The sequence below is a fragment of the Staurois parvus genome, unplaced genomic scaffold (genome assembly GCF_062004578.1).
Source record: "Staurois parvus isolate SC_StPar_1 unplaced genomic scaffold, SC_StPar_1.0 ptg001130l, whole genome shotgun sequence".
Classification (NCBI taxonomy): domain Eukaryota; kingdom Metazoa; phylum Chordata; class Amphibia; order Anura; family Ranidae; genus Staurois; species Staurois parvus.
In genome coordinates this window covers 1,147,789-1,162,142 of record NW_028318926.1, presented here as the reverse complement: position 1 = coordinate 1,162,142, position 14,354 = coordinate 1,147,789, and the positions used below count along the sequence as shown (strand labels likewise).

Below are 14,354 nucleotides of genomic sequence, written 5' to 3'. Positions count from 1 at the left end.
GTGCCCCATCATTGGTATCAGTGGGAGGAATAGTGCCCCATCATTGGTATCAGTGGGAGGAACAGTGCTCAATCCTATATATTTGTGGGAGAAATTATGCCCCATTGGCCAGAAAAAGGCTAAGAAGGGGCCACAGTTTGGAAAACACTGCCCTGCACAAACGTCTACTACCACCTATAGGAGTGGGACCAGACCCTCTTCAGTTCCTGCTGCAGTGAAGCATGGTGGTGGTAGTGTCATGGCGTGGGCATGTATTGCTGCCAATGGAACTGGTTCTCTTGTATTTATTGATGATGTGACTGCTGACAAAAGCAGCAGGATGAATTCTGAAGTGTTTCGGGAATATTATCTGCTCATATTCAGCCAAATGCTTCACAACTCATTGGACGCCGCTTCACAGTGCAGATGGACAATGACCCAAAGCATACTGCAAAAGCAACCAAAGAGTTTTTTAAGGGAAAGAAGTGGAATGTTATGCAATGGCCAAGTCAATCACCTGACCTGAATCCCATTGAGCATGCATTTCACTTGCTGAAGACAAAACTGAAGGGAAAATGCCCCAAGAACAAGCAGGAACTGAAGACAGTTGCAGTAGAGGCCTGGCAGAGCATCACCAGGGATGAAACCCAGCGTCTGGTGATGTCTATGCGTTCCACACTTCAGGATGTAATTGACTGCAAAGGATTTACAACCAAGTATTAAAAAGTGAAAGTTTGATTTATGATTATTATTCTGTCCCATTACTTTTGGTCCCTTACAAATGGGAGGCACATATGCAAACTGTTGTAATTCCAACACCGTTCACCTGATTTGGATGTAAATACCCTCAAATTAAAGCTGACAGTCTGCAGTTAAAGCACATCTTGTTCATTTCATTTCAAATCCATTGTGGTGGTGTATAGAGCCAAAAATGTTAGAATTGTGTTGATGTCCCAATATTTATGGACCTGACTGTAAGTCTGGTATAGGAAAGGGCAAGAGACAGTTAACCTCCCTGGCGGTATGATTATTTCAGATTTTTGTGCTGAAAGCGGTACCATTATTTTGCATGGAAATATGTTGTTTTTTTATTGTAGGCTGTAATTTTTAGGAATAACTCACTGAAATCTGTCCGAACAAGAGTTTAGTAAACATTCCGGGTATGATAAAATTTGAAACATGAAATCATAAATGATAATTTAATAATTATAACAAATAATAATATAATAATAATACATTTAATTCAATAATATAATCAAACCAAAAACACTGAAATTTGAAATATAGCGCCAAGTTCGCACATCGCTGAGCAAAGTCACAGAATCGTTTTCAGTGTCTGATGAGGAATTTTCCCCACGAATCATTATCACTCAATTCTGCAAGTGGTTCTGATTTACTATCGCTGTTCTCTAGCCGGTCTAAAACTAATTTTGACCTAAAGGGACACTTTTTGGACGCCATGGACGTTTCTCAGTTTCCAGGCAGAAAGAACAGACAAAATGCAGGCAGGGCGCAGGACAAAGCACTCGGGACAAAATGTATGTGAAATGGTTTGATACAGCAATGTTTTACTATGTAAAATTTGTTTGGAAAAAAATAAAAAAATTTTTAAATTTTCAAGTTTCCCGCCGCTGGCGGCGCTCGTACGTCCCGACATCACAGGGACCGAAACACAGAAGCCGGATGCCGGCATCGGCCGGAGGAGATGGCCGGGGACGCCGCAGGGGACACATCGCGGGAGCGCAGGACAAGGTAAGCTCTGCAGGGACTCCCTATGCAGCGCCGCATGGTAAGCCCGAGTGTAGCTCGGGGTTACCGCTTTTGGTACTGACATTTTACCCCGAGCTACACTCGGGAATACCATCAGGGAGGTTAAAAAAGGACAGAAATATAACTAAGGCTAGCCATACACTATACAATCTTACGCAGTTTCCTTTAGATTTACCTTCAACTATGTAGTGGCCTGCCTGATTGCATACAAATCAAAAGTGTTTAGGTTTGACCTCATATTAGATGGAAAATTGTAAGGCCAGCTTAAGGCATATAGTAACTTCAGAGGACACGGAATCCATCATTAGCACCCCTTTCATCATGGGATTCATTCAGGACATCATTTGTAGATAGCATATACTACACTGTATTGCCAAATGTATTGGGCCCGCCCTCCAAATCATGTGATTCAGGTGTTCCAATCCCCTCCATGGACACAGGTGTATACAATCAAGCCCCTAGGCATGCAGACTGCTTCTACAAACATTGGTGAAAGAATGGGTCGCTCTCAGGAGCTCAGTGACTCCAAGCGTGGTCCCGTGATAGGTTGACACCTGTGCAATAAGTCCATCCGTGACATTTCCTGGCTACTAAATATTCCACGCTCAACTGTTAGTGGGATTATAACAAAGTGGAAGCAACTGGGAACAACAGCAACTCAGCCACCAAGTGGTAGGCCACGTCACATGACAGAGCGGGGTCAGCGCATGCTGAAGCGCACAGTGCGTAGAAGTCGCCAACTGTCTGCAGAGTCAATAGCTAAAGACCTCCAAACTTGGTGTGGCCTTCAGATGAGCACAATAACAGTGTGTAGAGAGCTTCATGGAATGGGTTTCCATGGCTGAGCAGCTGCATCCAAGCCTTACATCACCAAGTGCAATGCAAAGCGTCGGATGCAGTGGTGTAAAGCACGCCACCACTGGACTCTAGAGCAGTGGAGATGTGTTCTCTGGAGTAACCAATCACGCTTCTTTGTCTGGCAATCCGATGGGCGTGTCTGGGTTTGGCGGTTGCCAGGAGAATGGTACTTGCCTGACTGCACTGTGCCAAGTGTAAAGTTTGCTGGAGGGGGGGTTATGGTGTGGGGTTGTTTTTCAGGGGTTGGGCTTGGCCCCCTAGTTCCAGTAAAGGGAACTCTTAAGGCATCAGCATACCAAGACATTTTGGACAATTTCATGCTCCCAACTTTGTGGGAAGAGTTTGGGGATGGCCTCTTCCTGTTCCAACATGACTGCACACCAGTACACAAAGCAAGGTCCATAAAGACATGGAGGAGCCAGTTTGGGGTGGAGGAACTTGACTGGCCTGCACAGAGTCCTGACCTCAACCCCATAGAACACCTTTGGGATGAATTAGAGCGGAGACTGTGAGCCAGGCCTCCTCCCCCGACATCAGTACCTGACCTCACAAATGTGCTTCTGGAAGAATGGTCCAACCTTCCCATAGACACCCTCCTAAACCTTGTGGACGGCCTTCCCAGAAGAGCTGAAGCTGTTATAGCTGCAAAGGGCGGGGCCAACTCAATATTGAACCCTACGGACTAAGACTGGGAGGCCATTAAAGTTCATGTGAGTGGAAAGGCAGGCGGCCCAATACTTTTGGCAATATAGTGTATATACCATATAATGTCGGGTGGTACAGGTTAAATAAAGATAATTTCCAAAGAAGTCAGGATGGTAGCGAGAAAAGTGCAGACTATTCCCAAATTTGGTAGAAACCAAGCATATTAAAGTGGATCTTTCAGTGAAAAGTAGGGGGGCAAGCAGGATTTTTAATGCAGAAAAGACACACTATGGAATGGATTTACTAAAGGCAAATAGACTGTGCACTTTGCAACTGCAGTTGTACTCATTTTCCCCAGAGCTTAGCAAATGTGCTAAAGCTTTGCTGATTTCCATCATCCAATCAAAACACTTTTTGGTTTTTTTTAATTTTCCCTACACCTGATTGGGTATTCTTTACAAAGTGAAACTTTACCACATCACATTTACTAAAGAAAATGGGAGCAACTGCACATGAAAAGTGCACAGTCTATTTGCCTTTAGTAAATCAAGCCCTATGTCCCTTCTGCCTGAAAGTTTCTTACCTACCTGTCTGCCTCTGTAGACGCGTACAATTTTTGCAGTGCGTGATAGTGATGTCACCTGGGCCCTGCCAATTAAAACGGTCGGAGATTGGTGCCCAGAAGCCACTTGGCTGAAGATGACAGGAAGGTATGTATAGTTGGTAATTAAAGCTCCACTCTACCCCTTGTGGCCGACGCCTCCAGGCCAGGGGCGGGCTGACAACTCATGGGGCCTCCGGGCAATAGGGGATCATGGCACCCCTGTGTCCTTGCCCAAACTCAAAAAAGCCTATGAAAAAGGTACCAGGGGCATCTCATGGGGCCCCCTACTGACCCCGGGCCCTCAGTTTCCAAATGGTCAGTCCACCCCTGCTCCAGGCCCTTTAGGTGGTTTGTGAAGCCGGGAGTCGGGGGGCAGGGTTTAGGGTCATGTGATCGCTGTGATTGGCGGTCACATAATTGGAAAGGTCCTGATCGATTGGACCTTTCCCACGAGGCGCCGGTAAATGTTCTGTAATGTTGAGGATATTTTGTAGCTTCTCCAAGCCACCTCTTCAGTTCTAATGAGTGTCCGGAAGATACTTCAACATTTGTAGGCTTCTTGACACCCGGGCTGACACTCTGGAGAACTCAATTTTGTTTCGGCAGCAGATGGGAAGTCCTTGTACTGCGGCAGGAATGCGTTGCTCTATCCTGTACGTAGCTGATGCTACTACATACATTTTATAAAGCGATGACAACGGTCGCAGCAATTAGTAGAGGCAATAGTTTGTTTAGGCCAGCTTAGCCCAAGTGAACGTAAACATGGAGTTGGGCTTGAAATCCCTGCTACTGCTTATTATGAAAAATCGTTTAATGTCCATAGTCTCGGCACAGGTGAACCTCAAATATATTCAGTATATACACAGTACATAGTAATACATAGAACACTGAATATTCGTTCACATGCCAAGGATGCAATTTCCAGTATGTTCAATGTCTAGACATTTGAAGGACAGGAGATTGTTTAGGGCAGGAGTCTCCAGACTTTCTAAACAAAGGGCCAATTTATGGTCCTTCAGAATTTAGGGGGGCCGGACTGTGGCCAGCAGGATTGGGAATTTCCTTGGCATCAGTGAGAGAAAACATCACCACGTTTGGGGGAGGAATAGTGCCCCATCGTTGGTATCTTTGGGAAGAATACAGCCCCATTGTTGGCATCAGTGAGAGATATGGTGATATCAGTTGGCAGAGTAGTCTCTCTCATCAGTGGGAAGATCAGTGTCCCAATGGGCTGGAGAAAGGCAAGCAAAGGTCCGCAGTTTGGAGACCTCTGGTTAGGAGGTTATTAAAAACCACAAATCAACCAATGTGACCAGGCATTTTGTAGATTGCAGTTTTTCAACATATCTTTGGGAGGGGGGGGATTTACTAAAACTAGAGTGTGCAGAATCTGGTGCAGCTCTGCATATAAACCAATCAGCTTCCAGGTTTTATTGTCAAAGCTTAACTGAAGAAGCTGAAGGTAGAAGCTGATTGGTTACTTTGCATAGCTGCACCAGATTTTGTACTCTCCAGTTTTAGTAAATCTCCCCCTTTGTGTAGAAAGGATTGATCCACAGACTTGAGGTGGGGATGTTTTCCACGGACTATGCGGCAAAGAATCTTTTTATATTTTTTTTGGTAAAAACTATGTGGCCACACATTTTCAAGTGGCAGGCATGACATTTTTCTACAAATTATACTATATACAAGCATATCCTACAGCACCATCGAATCTCCCGGCAGGCGTGATGATGTCACCGCTAAACTCTGCCCTACGCATGTTTCGTCCAACTGGACGTCTTCCAAGGAATCAACAGAGTCTCTGTTGGAAGACATCCCACTGGACAAAACGTGCGTAAGGAATGTTTAGCAGTGACATCATCATGCCTGCCGGGAGATTCGATGGTGCTGTAGGATATGCCTGTCATATTATTTGTTTTGTGAGTACCCACTTGGTTTATTGATAAATGTCTTTAAAGGGTACTTCACTATGGAATTTCCTTGGTTTTTCCATGGTATGTCTTTTTTTCTGCTGAGACTGCTATATGAGAAGCAATCCAGTGACCACTTTTGGGGCATGTCATTCATGAGAGAGTGACGCTTGCTGAGTTGTGAAAGGAAGAGAGCTGGAGCCAGCTATCCATCTGGGATCTGTCATCTTTTAAATGCTCATTTAGACCTCTTCAGTTGTGGGGTCTAAGGATTTGGTAAGCAGAATTATAATCACTTGGTGGTAGGTGCACAGTTGCTGCATGAAGATTTTGCATACTTTTGGTGGACTTTGATATTTTGTTTATAGGACTTTAATTTGTTTGTTATGGACTATATTCTGTTATATACTATATATTGAATTAGACATTTTCCTGACAGCACAACGCTTTTTCTTTCATTAGCGTAAAATAATCCTGACATCAGCTATAAGGAGATCTTTTGTGGCTTTACATTTACAACCAAGAGAACTTTTTATGTACGTAGGGAAGGTAGATTAGGGCCACCATGCCCTCACTTACTTGGCCAGTAAGCTCATGAGGTAGTTGGGGGTGTTGGGGTCCAGCCGGAGCGGAGGGATGGTGACGTAGGCTGCAGCATGTGACCACTCCTGGTGGTAGTAGTGGAGACCGTTCAGGGTAGAGTGGGCAGTGGTGGTCTCCCCATAGACAATCTTTCCTGGAGGTTACAATTGATTTCTTCATTATTACAACGCAAAAGTCATTCTGGACACACAGATTATATCTATAGCAAAAACCACACACCCAGGGTCACTAAAATGATATGAGATCCTTATATGTGGAACTGTTCCTTCCTACAGATGACTTGAAGGCCAGAACAGTACCTGTGATCAGGTGAGATCCTGTAAGATCCTGGTGATCAGATGTGATTCTCTATGACTGGTAATATGGTATGATGCTAGTAATCAGTGTGACTCTATATGACACAGATGATATCAGCTCCTTGTGATTTAGTGTGACCTTGTATGACACTAGTAATCAGGTGTGATCCTGTAGGACTGGTGCAATGATCTATGACATTGAGGATCTAGTTTAACTCATTATAACAGCAGTGTTCAGGTGTGATCTGAATACAGTTCTGATGATTGGGTGTGACCCTTCATGACAGCAGTGTCCAGGTATCAATCTGTATGTTACTGGTGATCAGGTGTGATCTTGTATGTTACTTGTGATCAGGTGTGATCTTGTATGTTACTGGTGCTCAGGTGTGATCTTGTATGTTACTGGTGATCAGGTATGAATATGTATATTACTGGTAATCAGGTGTGATCTTGTATGTTACTGGTGATCGGGTATGAATGTGTATGTTGCTGGTAATCATGTGTGATCTTGTATGCTGCTGGTGATCGGGTATGAACCTGCATGTTGCTGGTAAACAGGTGTGATCTTGTATGTTACTGGTGATCGGATATGAATGTGTATGTTGCTGGTGATCAGGTGTGATCTTGTATGGTACAGGTGATATGTACCTGCATGTTGCTGGTGATCAGGTGTGATCTTGTATGTTACTGGTGATCGGGTATGAATCTGTATGTTGCTGGTGATCAAGTGTGATCTTGCATGTTACTAGTGATCGGGTATGAACGTGTATGTTGCTGGTGATCAAGTGTGATCTTGCATGTTACTAGTGATCGGGTATGAACGTGTATGTTGCTGGTGATCAAGTGTGATCTTGAATGTTACTGGTGATCGGGTATGAATGTGTATGTTGCTGGTGATCAAGTGTGATCTTGCATGTTACAGGTGATCAGTTATGAATCTATATGTTGCTGGTGATCAAGTGTGATCTTGCATGTTACAGGTGATCAGTTATGAATCTATATGTTGCTGGTGATCAAGTGTGATCTTGCATGTTGCTGGTGATCGGGTATGAATCTGTATGTTACTGGTAATCAGGTGTTATCTTGTATATTATTGGTGATCGGGTATGAACCTGCATGTTGCTGGTAAACAGGTGTGATCTTGTATGTTACTGGTGATCGGATATGAATGTGTATGTGGCTGGTGATCAGGTGTGATCTTGTATGGTACAGGCGATATGTACCTGCATGTTGCTGTTGATCAGGTGTGATCTTGTATGTTACTGGTAATCGGGTGTTATCTTGTATATTATTGGTGATCAGGTGTGATCTTGTATGTTACTGGTGATTAGGTGTAATCTTGTATATTATTGGTGATCAGGTATGAACCTGCACATTACTGGTGATTAGGTGTGATCTTGTATAACACTAGTAAACAGACATAATGATGATCTGTTGATTTAGGCGTGATTTACATAAGAGTCCAGCATTGGCTGTGATTTAATTTTGAGTTTGGTGAATAGGTGTGATCTGGACACAAGTCTGATGATTGTATGTGATCTAGATATTATGCCTATTATACACGAGAAAATCGGATGCAAAACTACCACTTTTGAATCGATCATAAGATAATCTGAATGTTAGTGCATAATTTTCGAGAGCCGATCATGACAGTTCATGCGAAATTATTTGAAGGGATGAAAATTTTTCTCGTACGATACCAGAACCTCCGATTTTATTTTAATCAGTACAGTATTCATCTGAAAAAACACTAAGACCATGCATGCTCAGAAGTGAAAGAATACAATACAATACATCGCTTCCAAAGTTGTATTTGGTCATACAGGAATTTTTGTAACTTTAGTACCGTATTCATTTGTGAAATGAGACTAGCATGCAAAAAATGAAAAACAAAAAACAAAACGGATGATCATTGGTCTGATATTCTCATCGCGTGTACCAGGCTTAAGGACAGGTTTTTTTTTTTTTTGCTTGTAGCCTCATATTGAAAGTGAAGAGGTTACTAAAGTTACGGAAATTCTTTTACGACAGAATAAAAATTTGGAAGTGATGTAATGTATTGCATTGTATTTGTATTGTATTTTTGGACGAAAACTGTACTGATTAAAACAAAAATTGTACGATCTGGTATCGTACGAGAAAATGTTTTTGTGCTTATCCCTTCAAATAATTTCGGATGAAAGCTGATTTCTAACGATCAGATTATCATACAATCGCTTTGAAAGCGGTAGTTTTTGTATCATTTTCTGATTGTGTGTAGTAGGCATTATATCTAGATCACATACAATCACCAGAATTATATCTAGATCACGTACAATCACCAGAATTATATCTAGATCTGTTTTGGAAAGATTGAGTTCAAGGTAGTGGAGTGACATCCATGCTGATATGTCACTCAGTAGATTTGTGATATGTGAGGAGGTTGAGGGGGTGAGCTGGGGAGTGGAGAGATAGATCTGGGTGTCATCAGCATAGAGGTGGTATTGGAAGCCATTGGAAGTTATCAATTGGCCCAGGGAGGAGGTGTAGAGAGAGAAAAGGAGGGGACCAAGGACAGAGCCTTGGGGTACCCCAATGGAAAGAGGGAGAGGAGCAGAGGAGGAGGAGCCAGGCCTCCTCCCCCAACATCAGTGCCTGACCTCACAAATGTGCTTCTGGAAGAATGGTCCAACCTTCCCATAGACACCCTCCTAAACCTTGTGGACGGCCTTCCCAGAAGAGTTGAAGCTGTTATAGCTGCAAAGGGCGGGGCCAACTCAATATTGAACCCTATGGACTAAAACTGGGATGCCATTAAAGTTCATGTGTGTGGAAAGGCAGGCGTCCCTATACTTCTGGCAATATAGTGTAAGTCTGGTGATTGGATGTGATCTGGATAGAAATCTGATAAGAGTGTGATATGGATAGACGACAGGTGATTGGCTGTGATCTGGTGACTGTATGTGATCTGGATAGAAGTCTAGTGAGCGTATGTGATCTGGATAGAAGTCTAGTGAGCGTATGTGATCTGGATAGAAGTCTAGTGAGCGTATGTGATCTGGATAGAAGTCTAGTGAGTGTATGTGATCTGGATGGAAGTCTAGTGAGCGTATGTGATCTGGATAGACGTCTAGTGAGGGTATGTGATCTGGATGGAAGTCTAGTGAGCGTATGTGATCTGGATAGAAGTCTAGTGAGTGTATGTGATCTGGATAGAAGTCTAGTGAGCGTATGTGATCTGGATAGACGTCTAGTGAGCGTATGTGATCTGGATAGAAGTCTAGTGAGTGTATGTGATCTGGATAGAAGTCTAGTGAGTGTATGTGATCTGGATAGAAGTCTAGTGAGTGTATGTGATCTGGATGGAAGTCTAGTGAGCGTATGTGATCTGGATAGACGTCTAGTGAGCGTATGTGATCTGGATGGAAGTCTAGTGAGTGTATGTGACCTGGATGGAAGTCTAGTGAGTGTATGTGATCTGGATAGACGTCTAGTGAGTGTATGTGATCTGGATGGAAGTCTAGTGAGTGTATGTGATCTGGATAGAAGTCTAGTGAGTGTATGTGATCTGGATAGAAGTCTAGTGAGTGTATGTGATCTGGATAGAAGTCTAGTGAGTGTATGTGATCTGGATAGACGTCTAGTGAGTGTATGTGATCTGGATAGAAGTCTAGTGAGTGTATGCGATCTGGATAGACGTCTAGTGAGTGTATGCGATCTGGATAGAAGTCTAGTGAGTGTATGCGATCTGGATAGAAGTCTAGTGAGTGTATGCAATCTGGATAGACGTCTAGTGAGTGTATGCGATCTGGATAGACGTCTAGTGAGTGTATGTGATCTGGATAGAAGTCTAGTGAGTGTATGCGATCTGGATAGACGTCTAGTGAGTGTATGCGATCTGGATAGACGTCTAGTGAGTGTATGTGATCTGGATAGACGTCTAGTGAGTGTATGTGATCTGGATGGAAGTCTAGTGAGTGTATGTGATCTGGATAGAAGTCTAGTGAGTGTATGTGATCTGGATAGAAGTCTAGTGAGTGTATGTGATCTGGATAGATGTCTGCTGATCAGATGTGATTTGGATATAAGCGTAGTGAATGGGTGTGATCTGGATATGTATCTGGTGACTGTGCATGGCTGTGGTAATCAGGTGTGATCCTGAACAGTCCTGGATCTGTAAACCATTGATCGGGTAACACGCACACACATCTGAGGGTTCTCACCTTGCATTTTGGCAGAGGCAATGACATCACCTGCTGACATACTGGAAATGTTCACCAGGTAGACAGGGCAGAAGGTCTGAGAAGCAGAGACAGAGAGGTGGCTACAAGATTAGTACAGCCAGACACACGCTGGTTAGACTGAGAAGGACCACAACACAACAGGTTACATTAACAGACACAGGCAAACCATGGGAAAAGCGATGAGTGAATCCATCCCAAAACCAAACTGGCCCACGGCAAATCTTTTCATTCACCTGAGTATCTGCACATTGGTCAATCCCATCTGCCGACAACTAGACATATCAGGAGTCCCAACTGCCTGATTCCTGAATTGTGCGATTATTTACAGACGAGACGGATCTACAGGACATTTTTCAGGTGAAACTTCTCTCGGGAGACTAATTCTAAAGTTCGATAACACTCTGCGTAGAATCCAATCAGCTTCCAGGTATATTTGTCAGAGTGTAATTGAACAAGCTGATGTTAGAAGCTGATTGGCTCCCGTGCACGGCTGCACCTGATTCTGAGTGCTCCAGTTTTAGTAAATCTCCCCCTGTATAGCGAATGGTGTACACCAGGCTGTATGGTAAACTGGGTGGTATCAGACTCAGTGGTGACCTGTTGATTTGGAAACAGGCCAATACTGGGCAAGAGTCTCCTCTAAATGGCTCAGCCAAAACTAATAGAGATATTAGGCTTTGGTTAGAATGCTGTCATTGTGTTGTTACCAGATGTATCTTATCTGAGCCAAAAAAAAGAAAAAAAATAAGTTCATGTCTTTTGGTTTGGACTCACTTTTGTCATTTCTGTTAGAGAAGTGCAAAAAATACCTGTTGACCTGCTAGAAATCCAGTGCAGTCCTGTGCAGTTATCTCAAGCAGTATTATCAGCCCTGCCCAGGTCACCTCTGTGGACTACAGAACACCACCTCCTTATGTTGGGAGAAGAGGAGAGGGGCGAACTGGGCAGGGCTGATAATCCTGTTTGAGATAACACTCAGCACCACCAGTGAATGTTTGGCCAACTTGTGCATCCCGAGAGGACAAGAAAAGAAATATGGCCCATTGTATTAGACAAAGGAGCAATGTACAGGACACACAGACAGAAAACAACAGACACATACAGAAATGAGAACTACTCACTTATACAGTAGGGACAATAATAATTTGATCCCCTCCAGATTTTGTACGTTTGCTCACTTACAAATAAATGAAGGGTCTATAATTTTTATGATAGGTGTATTTAAATGATGGAGACAGAATATCAATTAAAAATCCAGAAAAAAACACGATACAAATCGAGTTGCAGTTCAGTGAGTAAAATAAGTGTTTGATCCCCTACCACCCAACATTAATTCTGGCTCCCACAGACTGGCTATGTGCTCAGGTGGTACACAGATCAGTCCTGTCAATGTAAGAAGGTGCTCTTAATGACAACTCGTCCACAGAATCTCTTATTTCCATTCAAACCTCACCACCATGGACAAGATCAAAGAGCAGTCAAAGGACATCAGGGACAAGCTTGTAGACCTGCACGAGGCTGGAATGGGCTACAAGACCATCAGCAAGAAGTTTGGTGAGGAGACAACTGTTGGATCGATTATTCACAATAGTTATAATTATTTTCCCCACTGTATATCAACCAGTGCTGGCACCATATAGCAGACATCACAGATGCCCTCACGTCAGGTCCGTTGTCCTAGTATGGGTGCTCTCAAATACCAATACAAACTCAGCTTCCCTTGTCCAGAGTCTGGCCTTGTCCCCTAAACCTCACTATTGGCTAGGCAGGCTGACCATCACAGAGATGGGCCAACAGAGGCTTGGGAGGGGCCTTGACCATAGAAGAGGGATCGATACTGAGATCTGAGGCACCTAGGCAGATGAACAGCAAAACTGAGCAAACGTGCAAGATCTCAGTGGCCTACAGTGCTGTGAAAATTTGTTTGCCCCCTGATTTTTTTTTCCTGCATATATGTCACACAAAGATAAAACGAGTAAATTTAAATGCAGTATTTAAACCGATGATTACATTTATTAGGGGAAAAAAGCTGCCCACACCTGCCTGACCCTATGTGAAAAAGTAATTGCCCCCTCCCCTTGCTATCTCATGAATGAACTGTGATTAACCACATTTTTTGGAATGCTGAGTTAAATTTCACTTGCCACACCCAGGCCTGATTACTGCCAGACCTGTTGAATCAAGAAATCAGCTGTCTGACAAATTGAAGCACGCTAAAAGATCTCAAAAAGCAACACATGCCACGATCTGAAGAAATTCAAAAACAGATGAGAAACAAAGTAATTGACATGCATCAGTCTGAAAAGGGGTTACAAAGCCATTTCTAAGGCTTCAGGACTCCAGCAAACTATGGTGAGAGCCATTATCCACAAATGAAGAAAACTTGGAACAGTGGTGAACCTTCCCAGGAGTGACTGGCCTACCAAAATGACTCCAAGAACACAAGGACTACTCTTCTTGGAGGTCATAAAAGAATCCAGAACAACATATAAAGAACTGCAGGCCTCACTTGCTTCAGGTAAGGCCAGTGTTCATGATTTAACAATAAGAGACTGGACAAAAATGGGAGAGTTTCAAGGCCTAAGCCACTGCTGACCAAAAAGAGCACAAAGGCTCGTCTATTTGCCAAAAAACATCTCGTTTATCCCCAAGACTATTGGGCGAACATTCTGTGGACTTATGAGACAAAAGTTGAACTTTTTGGAGGGTGTGCGTTTCATTACATCTAGCATTTCCGAAAAAGACCATCATACCAACAGTCACACATGGTGGTGGTGTGATGGTCTGGGGCAGCTTTACAGCTTCAGGACCTGGATGACTTGCCATAATTGATGGAATCATGAATTTTACCAGAAAATCCTGAAGGAGAATGTCTGGCCATCAGCTCGTGACCTCAAGCTCGAGCGCACTTCGGTTATGCAGCAGCACAATGATCCGAAACAAACCAGCAAGTCCACCTCTGAATGGCTCCAAAAAACCAAATTAAGGTTGGTGGCCAAGTCAAAGTCTGGACTTAAATCTGACTGAGATGCTGTGGCATGACCTTAAACAGGCCATTCGTGCAGGAAAGCCCTCCAACGTGGCTGAATTAAAACAATTCAGAGGTGTGGACCAAAATTCCTCCACAGCGATGTGAAAGTCTCATTGCCAGTTATCACAAACACTTGATTGCAGTCGTTGCCGCCAAGGGTGGCACAACCAGTTATTAGGTTTAGGGGGCAATTACTTTTTCACACAGGGTTAGGCAGGTATGGACAGTTTTCTGTATATAATCGGGTTATCTTCGTGTAATATTAAAATTTGTTTGATGATCTGAATCATTTAAGTGTGACAAATACTTCAGGGTCACACTTTTAAACATAGAAGGCTGACCAGGCTGAATGGAGTAGAGAAGCAGTTATATTGCCAATCTTTATAAACAGGTCCTGCATCACACCCGGGTCACAGGGCATAGAATTAAGGT

The 14,354-nt window shown here is 43.4% G+C and overlaps 1 protein-coding gene across 1 annotated transcript in view; it reads right to left on the bottom strand.

Annotated features, from left to right (window-relative positions):
• DPYSL5 (dihydropyrimidinase like 5) overlaps positions 1-14,354 on the bottom strand; it is a 191,861-nt gene that overhangs the window by 38,937 nt on the left and 138,570 nt on the right. The window contains exons 7-8 of the mRNA XM_089659025.1: positions 10,871-10,946; positions 6,349-6,505 (exon numbers count right to left, since the gene is read on the bottom strand). Coding sequence (XP_089515151.1) covers positions 6,349-6,505; positions 10,871-10,946 — 233 coding nt within the window. The remainder of the gene's footprint in view (positions 1-6,348; positions 6,506-10,870; positions 10,947-14,354) is intronic.